We start from the raw sequence: 10,305 nt of genomic DNA, 5'->3' as shown, positions 1-10,305 counted from the left end.
GCCAGTGAACGTGAGCCGCTGTGCGCCGTGACGCGCGCATGGAGGGAGAAAGAGAGAGAGAGAGAGAGAGAGAGAGAGAGAGGGTGGTAGGGAAATGAAGGAGGGAGAGAGAGAAGGGGGTGAGAGCGAGATCTCATCTCTCCAAATCCACCAGTCAGCTTCCCAAAACACTGGTGATCTTCAGTGAGAGCCGCTCTGCGCCTCCACCTCCCAAACTGTCTGCGCGCAAACTTCCAACCACACGTCCAGCATGAGCGGAGACGAGCGCCATGGATGCGCCACATGAGCCGGACCCGAACAACTGAGGCCACCGCGTAAAGTTTGTCCGCAGAAATCCACTGTGACACTGACTGAACAAACACACTTTACGCTTGTTTTCTCTCCGTTTCCAACACTTTTTACGCGTCGCCTGCCTCCTGGGATTGCTTGGATTCGGCGTTGTGTCTTTTTTTATGTCCATCCAGGGAGACGTGTAGTTTTTTTTGTTGTTGTCGGGGTGGTCCGCTGTAAAGGAAGGTGACATGCAGGTCCTCGGTTGGACCATAGTTCTCCTCTGCCAGTGGATCCTACGGAAGGTGAGTTTATTCTCATCCTTAAAAAAGAAGAAACTTAAAAATATCTTTTCACATCCGGTGATGTTGGGTATTCAAGCGTTTGGAGAGAAGCACCTGTCCTCTTCGGTCAGAGGGGTCAGTTTGCCAGAAATCAGTTCACTGAAAAACAAGATAATGTTTCTATTGTTTCACACATTTGATCCATTTTACCACATCCAGAGGGACCTGCTTATTTTGTAGTTTGTTTTTTATATCGCTTTATTCTAACTGTGTCTTCAGAATCTCCTTTAAATCTTTCCTCTATGGAACTTAATTTAAAGTTGTACACACCCATAACAGCTGTTTAAAATACAGCAACCTGTAAAGGGGGGGTTTTGGCTCTATGTTGTCTTATTATTTTAAATAGAAACGCATGAGCCACTTTTGCCCGATCTGCAGACGCGCGGATTTCTGCTGTTTCTCTTTCACTCCCACTTTACGCACTGCTCCTTATCTATTTATCTTCTTGCGCTCGCAGCGACTTCCTCTAATTTTTCTTCAGAAGTCAAACTCGCCCGTGGCTTGTTTTATTATCTCGGCATCGTTGTGACGAATACTTTTTTTACGCACGAACTGTAGTTTGGCTGCTGCAGCTGCTGATCATTTGTGGTTAAAGGCGTGCGTGTGCGCGGGGACGTGCGCGTTCACTCGTTTTAGACTGCTGTGCACTAGTGTTTTCCTGATTGCTTTACACTGGACAGTAATAATGTAGCCGAGATATTATATCTGGACCTCAACACACAGCAGAGCACAATACAATTCAATACCACCCAACACAATGCAACACAATACAACCGAATACTGTGGGAGTCTGTCTGTCCCAGGAGACAGCATCTGTACTCAGTGTGTCTTTGGCCTCAGCCAGAAATGAAAGGGAATAAAAACATGACCTTTCACCATGTTCCCCATCTCCTCCCTCTTCTTCACCTCTGACTCCCTCATTTCCCTCCTCCTTCCTCTTCCTTTCCTCCCTTTCTCTGCTCCTCTTCCATTATGGATAACTTTACCCCGACTGGTATTCATTAGAAACCACCGACTCTATCTATACAAATATTGCTTTAAAAAAAAAAAAAAGAAGAAGCTGACACTGTAAAATCTGGTTGCGGTTATGACACGATTTCTGTAATCTGCTATTTTTACAAAGCTTTAAAAAAAATCAGCCCTGAAGTGTAAAACAAGAACTTAATGCAGTCGTCACACCGTGCAGTGTAAGGATTTAAAGAGCTCAGGGGGCGGACGGGTGGGGAGCCTTACTGGTTAGTGGCCAACAGTAGTCGACATACTGGTGAAACATACTGGTGACGTGTGGTTTTTTAAAACAGGCTGCTGGCAGATTGGGGTTAGGTTGTATTGTGACAGGTAATAACACCCTCACGTCTCCTGAAGATTGAATGCAAATCATGTCTCCTGCAAAAGTAGAGCTGCCGTGCGCCGTCCACACGAGAGTGCAACTCAGGTTCAAGCACCAGGCTCAACCCGGTATCAGATCATATCAGCCACGCTCTCCAGCAATCCTCCATTTGGATTTAAGCTAGATCTTTTTTCCCTTTTATTTCCTGGAGCGTGAGGGAGGATAAGAATCTGGTTTGTTTTCAAAGAGCCCGTTGGTGTAGATGACTCAGTGGTTTCGCTGACATAATCTGACGTGGAGGCACCATTAGCTCGAGGGATTAGGAAGTCAAGAGGTAATGGACGCAGTGAAGACAGGGAAAGACGGACAGAAGGAAAGAAAGGATAGATAAGAGGGATAGCAGTAGAAGTAAGCGGAGGGTGAAAGAGGAGAAGGAAACATTAACTGTGTCTCTAACTGAATCTGGTGGTCTCTGTGAACAAACCCACCTTTAGTGGTCATTTGGAGTCATTAAGAGGCCGGTTGAAGCACATGTGTGAGTGCATAAGTGAGTTTTTGCAAAGTGAAGACGAGGAGACGAGGGGAGAAAAGGATGAGACTCGTTTATATTTTGTAAACGCTTTAAAAATTCGGAAATATAATTTATAGATAATTTCCCAAAAAATGAATTTGTGTGGACATACTTGGATGAGAACAATTTGTGGGTGGGCTCTTACATTCAGACCGAAAAACGAATTTTGTTTCCTGCCTATGACGTCTAATGCTGCAACATCGTGATTCCTCACACCTCGTACTTTGAAGTGATATCTACAGTAACAGCACCACAAAAGAAAAAAAGGATGTGTGAAAAGCTTCTTTACTGTTTTATGCTCCCAGTAGGAACAATAGCATTAGCCGGCATCTCAACCTGACGAAATCCTCTTATCTCCCCCCATAAAACAACTAGCTGTATACCCCCGGGATATTACAGCAACTGAGTCACTTTAATTTCATTATATATATAGTCCTACTTCCCTTGCAATCACGTCTCTCATATTCTGCATAGCTTTGCGTTTCGGCAGTCTTTGTATTAGTCCCGGGAAAGTGTGTATGTGAAACCCAGTTGTTGTGTGTCCTCGTGCCTGTGCCCACATGTTACGCACGTATTCAATGCCATTGTAGGGGGGGAAAAGCGAAAAATAAATCTATGAACCAGCAGAAGAGCAGGATCAGATGTTTTTCCAGCACGGATTAGACAAGCTGGTTGGTGGTTTCCCTCCCACTCGCTGCGTCTTTTCCATCCGTCCATTTGTACGTCTGTGGATCATCCGAACCGCCAGGCAGCCCAGTTCCAACAGGCAGGAGGCCCCACTGGTCTGTAATCTGAGCAAAATTATATTCTCCCCTCACAAACCGATTAGATATGTAATCTGTTGAATCATGATGACAGAAGCAATCACATTACTGCTATATCTGTTGCCTCTGAAATTGTTCCCCGCAGATCAAAGCGTTCTTTAACCGTAAAAAAAAAAAATGGCACAGAATCATACAGTATTTTAATGAATTCTAACATGGTTTGCTTAAGGTTAAGCAACGATCCATTTTTATTAATTTGCTTTCTCCCCCTTTCAAGGGCTCTCTGCTCCACTTTTGACAAGCCATTACTTTTAAAATAAGCCATCACTTGCTCGGTTCAGCGAATAGTTCCACCCCAGGCTTTGTATCGGCCTTGAGGAGAGAAGAGAATTTAATTTTAATGTGCGAGCATGTCCTATGTTTCAGACTAATGTGAAATAAAACATCATTACAGACTCATGGCTTCTGCTTTGCACGAGCGTCGACAGCCGACATTAATATATAACATATATAATTGCATTATCCGGCGATTGAATTAAATTGTTCTTTTTCAAACTTAAAGAGGATAAAGTAAGGGGTGTGCAATAATTGCATCATAATCCCTCTACTTTTCTACAATAGGTATCCAGTTATAATAATGGAGGCAAACAGCAGGCTCAGAAATGAATACTACGGAGCCAATATTTTGGTGGTGCCATCTCCAAACACCTTTTGTTTGACTGACAGCTTGACTGCACCTGAAGTTCTTAGAGAGGGAGAATTATGTCTGGAACTATTGATAAATTCAAGGTTTTATTTTAGCACACAAAAGAAGAGAATCCGGAACCTGTGAGGTGCATGAACAGAGCAGCTGTGTGTGTGTGTGTGTGTGTGTGTGTGTGTGTGTGTGTGTGTGTGTGTGTGTGTGTGTGTGTGTGTGTGTGTGTGTGTGTGTGTGTGTGTGTGTATGTGTGTGTGTGTGTGTGTGTGTGTGTGTGTGTGTGTGTGCATAAAGTTATTAATGGTTGAAGAAATGTTTAGAAAATAGCAATTTTTAAATACAAAAATTAAAGTCCATAAGTACCATAAGTATTATTTGCAAACTACTTCAAAAAATTGATGTATTGGTATTGCAAGAAAATTAAAGTTAGTCTTACTATTATCAGATCATCAGTTTGTATGCACATTTACTTTTATAGGTGTGTTTTTTTATGTGACCATGTTTCTACATCCACTTTGCATTCCAACTGTATAACACAACCTTTTTCAATATTGTATATATTCTGTCATCTTCAGTGCAGAGGAAACAACCACATCATGCACAGGTAGGGGGAGTGTAGGTAGCTGCATTTTATCATCTACACTCCACTCCTCCCCCTCTTCTGGTCCTATGGAGCCTCACTGTAAATAACCAGAGGTTGTTGAAAGTCGAGAGAAGAGTGAATCAGGGGTATATAGGTTCGTGTTTGTTTCGTGAGTCGGTGTCTCAAAGTGCTTTTAAAAAGCAAAGTTTCCACCTAAAGCTGAGAGGAGCATGATGATAAGTCGAGGAAAAGAGCGGAGTCATCCAGCGGCCACTTGAAAGTAAATATATCACATGACCTCATTTACTTACTTTTATGCAGCCAGTCTGAAGCAGAGCAGATGTGTCATGTTGAAAAGCTGAGGTGGAGCTCCGGCTTCGGGCAGGAACAGGAAACCGAGAAACTAAGGTGTTCTCACTGTTGTGGAACCAGTTTGAGGATGAGGTCTCTAAACTTCTGGCACTGGCAGCACTGGATACCATGTTGTCTGTTGATCATTCTCCTGAAAAACTCAAGATTGTTCTTTTAAATGGTAAATATAAATTCTGTATTCTTTTCAAGTCTTGATTCCATTCAAAGAGCTTTTCAGAACAGATTTGTCATCCATTTAATCACACACACATTCATACAGTGCTTCACTTTTATCCATCACACATCCTATACACTGCCGGCACAGCCATCATGGACAAGTTGGGGTTCAGTATCAAGCCCAATGTACCAAATGGGGATCGAATTGCAGACCTTCTGGTTAGAGGACGACCCGCACTACCTCCTGAGCCACAGCCCCTCGTGTCCTTAGCAAAACAGCCATAAAGTTTGAAGTCGATTAGACAACTGAAGTGAATCAAAGGATGGACAGACAGACATTCCTCCATTTATCCTCCATCTAGACCAGCCCCCCCCCCACCCCCCCATTTACATTACACCATTTCTTAGCTGTCAAACTACTTTTAAACAAATACAAATGTAAATATAGATGGTAACATATGAGTGTGCACTGTTAAAGTTTATTTTTTCTAATTAATTGAATAAACTAGTCTCCAGCTGCCAGAGGAGTTTTGCTTTGGTTCATATTGACAGGGGTGTAAATACCAGATGGTTGTTTTTTTTGCAAACAACACGGGCGATTGGTTGAAGCTTTTATGATGGAAAAGAAAAAATCATGTAAATCAGAGAAACAGAAGCTGATCATTTAAATAAGATAAACCCCTCCTTGTCTTGACTTGCTTCTGTTGTGCTGTAGAAAGGTCGAGCTAATATAAGATGTGAAACACACCACAGCGGTGTTCAGAAACTACGAAATGTGTTGTTTTTTTGTTCACTCCTTTTACACACTGAATTTGTTAAATCAAATCATTGTGAAGGAACAGGACTGGAAGCTCTAGCCACAGACACACGACTCGGTGTGGTGCCTGCATATGAAACATGTCACATGTAATACTGACAATTTTCACATTCTCTGGACAGATTAGTGGAATGCTGGTATTATGCGGTGCTTGACTGCCCAACCAAATAAATCTGAATACAAAAACGATGTGTAGCGCTAAAGCACTGTGTGAAAGTAATTGAGGATGGAAGGCTGAACTTTCTATTTGACTTTAAAAAAAAAGCACGACCCTCAGCAGGATGAATAATGCTTTCTTTAAAACATTTTCTTGAGTGAACTGCTGCACCCTAACCTCGGGAGGGTGAGGAGGGAGAATCCATCTTGTCAGGCCCCCAGCTATTCGCTCATGGCCAAACCACAGTAGATCGGACAAATCGTCTTCCGGTGAGCGAGGGACCTGCGGTTTGGAGCCGGTCTCAGGTGTGATGGTGGCGAGAAATAACATTAAACGACGACATCGGCTCCTAACCAGGTTACTGGGATGCTGCTGTTGCATCAGTTGTCAGGGGAAGAGTGGAGAACAGCCCCGAAAGCTTCTCTTGTTGGAAGGGATGTTTTTTCGCTGCAGCCGCTGCGATGGACAGTGATAGACAGATGGCTCGTCCAATCACCTGCCAAGTGCTTGTTTTTTTTAAGAGCGCCTGTCATTTTTCCCAAACTATTTTTTTTTATAAACAGAGTCTTCCCAGATGGTTCCGTGTAACAAACCATCTGGCTCGTCAGGTTACAGCCACACCCCTCACAACATGTCAGAATCCTATAACTGTTGCATTGGCGCAGCTTGTTCCAACCGATAATAATTAAAAGGCAGTGGTGGAAGAAGTACTCAGGAACTTTAAAATGAAAGTATAGTAAAACTCCTTACATTTGGATTCTTGAAAAAGTATTATCACCTAAATGTACTTCAAGTATTTAAAGTACTCATTATGGAGAATGGACGGATGGTTATAGCCACGGTTGTATATACTCAATATATTCTGTTGTGCTCTTACCGTTGATGATCCCACTGCAATTACTCAGTATTCATGTACTGCTTTTGTTTTGTCATTTTAAATGTACCTGTGTATTTTATTGTCTATTTTTTATTCTTTATAACCATTGGTTTCATATTTAGTTCTAATTATCTTCACCATCTTTTTTATTGTGCTAAAATAACCCGTGGGAGTGGTGGAGGTGCTTTGTGGTATAATTACGAAAAACAAAACCGTTTACTCAGCAAATCACAACAATAGCAGCTCTAGTAACTGGAGCTGTCAAACATAATAGACTTGAGTGTTTTCCCATAAAACAAAGTGAAAGTAAAAGGTAATTAAGTAAGATATATAATGTAAAGCCCAATTATATCAAAACTGTACTAGCAACTGGTATTTGTAACTTCCATCACCGCTAAAAGATAGTGATGACAATAAAATAAATATAATAAAGACAGTAATTTAACATTGCATTCACTTTAAACTGTAATATTTAAATGAAAATATCAAAAGCACGCAAATGCAAAAATGGTGGTGTGAATACTCCCACTCTTTTTGCTTCAGGCTACACTGCTACTGAATGGATGGATTGTGCACAGGCAGCAGTTTAGATGATGTATCCGAATGTAGGAGCAGTATAAAGTCTGTCTGAGTGTCAGGGGATAACACAACAGTTAAACTGTTTGTATACATATAACTAACATCACACCTCAGCCACACAACTGCTCTGTTCTTGGCATCTAGGAAGCACAGATCATTTCAAACCATATGATGAGAGGCTGAGCTCATTCATTCACTGGAGCGCAGTGGAAGGAAACAGTCAAGGGAGCCGTTTTCAACACGAGCACAAAATATGCCTGACATGTTGTTGGAGAAGTTATTTCTAGGGCGACAGGGAAATCCATGGTTAGTCAGACACGAGCAGAACATTGGGCTCCACATCAGACCACGTGAATTTCCCTGCCAGGATCATCTGGAGGAGAAGGCCTGTGGACAGCTGCTGCCTCGGCCCCGAGAGGGTCTCACGTCTCCTGGTCGGAGCCCCCATCAAAGCTCTCTGTGTAACTGCCAGCTCAGGAGGTGTTGATGATAGCGATTGTCAGAGATCTTTGAATTGTTTCTGGGATGTTAGAGAACAAGCAGGAACTCTAATTGTGTAAAACTCTGTGTTTGTGTTGTTCTAGTGTTTGGGATATTATCCGTTTCTATGATTTTTCCTCTTGGGCCTGATTTCTGTCACGAACTGAGCTCCACTGTGCAGAACACAAACTCGCACAGCATTTTAATGCTCCATGCCTACCCCAATGAATGGGCTACCATTATTACAATGGTATTGTGTATGACTCACCAGGCCTTATGGAGAGACTGTGGGAAATTGCTCTCTGAGACGAGCTGTTGGGGGCAAAAACAGGGATTGTCTGAGGAGGCGATAACGCCTGAAAAGGAATCAGTTTGAAAATATCCCTTGTAATGTGTTTGCCATAAATATATGTGACACAGACATGCATGCATGGAATGGAGATGGAGTGAATTATCTGCAAGCACAAACAGAAACACATGTTTACAACCGAGAGGTAAAAAAAAGAAACATGCGGTACATGTATTGTTCTATGTCGTCGTAACAGAGGTGTGATAAACAAAGGACAACATTGCCATTGAGGTATTACAGTCATGATGGCAGGGCGAGAACATGAACACTTAGCTGAAGCTGATAAAGGGACATTCCAGCGGATGGCCCCGGTACGCTGCCAGTCAAAAGGGCAGACAGCCATCGTGTGCAGACTGTCCCGAACAAGAGGGAAGAGCAGAGAGAAGCTCCACAACCAAATCCACTTTTCATCCCTCATTTTTACTGTTGATTTTAACCAAAAAATATCTCAGTGAACTATTTTGAATCAGGAGCCTGAGATTTATTTTACAGGAGTGAGTAACGAACCCCAGTGCTTTGGTACTGAAATGTCTGGTCTGATTTGTTACCTTTAAAAAAAGTCATTTGGTCCAATTGTTAATGATTTTGGAAAAGTCCCATCAGGCTCAGCTGTACCTTGTCTTCAGTGCTAATTTGCAAATTTTAGCAAGGCAGCATGATGAACTAAGATGGCATCCTGGCTTTAACTTAACATTACTAAGCTAAACACTAGCTAGATTAAAGGCAGTGTCTGTATTATTAGTTGAAAACTTTCTAACTTCCAGAGCCATTAATAAATAAAGTTGTCTAAATACTAATAAAGCTGGTGTCTGTGGCCCTCGCATGACTGTGAGAAACACGGCCAATCATTTCATTTGGACTGAATGACTTGATTGGCTGGCCAAAGTATTTAGTGAGCGAGTCACAGAAAAGTCTGTATCTGTCAGTCGTCATGCAGATTGGGTCATATCCCGAAGTCCAGGAGTCCTTTTGGTATTAGGATAAAAACTTGCAGGTGTCTATCACATTGAAAACTCTATTGCCATTTTCTTCTCTTTTTGTGGGGGAGTTGTTTTTTTGTTTTTGTTTATTTCGTTCAGTAATGTATTCAATTATTAGTTTTTCTGAATCTTCACTCTGTGGGTTTGGTTGTTGTTGCCCTCGTTTTGCGAGACCTAAACAAAGCAGCAGAGGGGGATTCTGGGTGAGAAGTGGTCAGCCCTACTTTGGATCGCTCTACTGATGTTGCTCCACTTTGAGAGGTCCCCAGTCATCATCACGATGTGAGCAGTGTCTCTCTCTCTCTCCCTCCCTCTTTCTCCCGACCCCTCTCTCGCTCTTCCTCTCTCTCTCTCTCTCTCTCTCTCTCTCTCTCTCTTTTCCTGGCTGCGAGGAGCAGAGTCGAGCATTGGAAATAGATCAGATCAGAAGGGACGTTTGGCTCCTGATGACGGGCAACGTGTTTGTTTCATACATGCATGATGAGTAGCTCGGCTCTCGGCGGGGGCCACCAGTTATGGCACGGCGCCGCTGCCCGTGGTCAATGTGTTGCCTAGTCTCAGCCCCCTCTGGGAGACAGCACGCTGCGCCTCATACTTTTGCTATTTGCTGCGAGCGATCTGTATTCTGATGCGTTCACATGCGTTTACTGGTGTGAGAGACGGACTCAATGGAGAACTGTATTGTTGCACAATCCAAAGAATCGGCAGGGTGTGTATGTGCGTGAGTTGGTATGTGCACAGTTTGTAATTACCTCCATATATATACTGCACCGGCTTGACTTTCTTTTTCATGGTTTCCACACATGTACCCTGTTATATACATAGTTAGCTCTATGCTTTCACAACACCGTGTGATGAATAGTGACACGCATGGCGGAGAGTGTAGAAGAGGATTGTGTGCATGTATGAAATATTAAAGTGTAATCCGAGCGACACCAAATATCATAACTCACGGTGCAGACGGCAGAGAATGCTC

General features: G+C 42.7%; 1 protein-coding gene across 1 annotated transcript in view; it reads left to right on the top strand.

Annotated features, from left to right (window-relative positions):
• Positions 1 to 201: 201 nt before the first annotated feature.
• Positions 202 to 10,305, top strand: part of LOC128461305 (neurexophilin-2) — a 52,949-nt gene continuing 42,845 nt past the window's right edge. Inside the window, exon 1 of the mRNA XM_053446154.1 lies at positions 202 to 575. Coding sequence (XP_053302129.1) covers positions 522 to 575 — 54 coding nt within the window. The 5' untranslated portion in view covers positions 202 to 521. The remainder of the gene's footprint in view (positions 576 to 10,305) is intronic.

The sequence above is a fragment of the Pleuronectes platessa genome, chromosome 2 (genome assembly GCF_947347685.1).
Source record: "Pleuronectes platessa chromosome 2, fPlePla1.1, whole genome shotgun sequence".
NCBI classification, from domain to species: domain Eukaryota; kingdom Metazoa; phylum Chordata; class Actinopteri; order Pleuronectiformes; family Pleuronectidae; genus Pleuronectes; species Pleuronectes platessa.
Note: the sequence above shows the minus strand (reverse complement) of the source record. Positions and strands in the feature narration are given on the sequence as shown.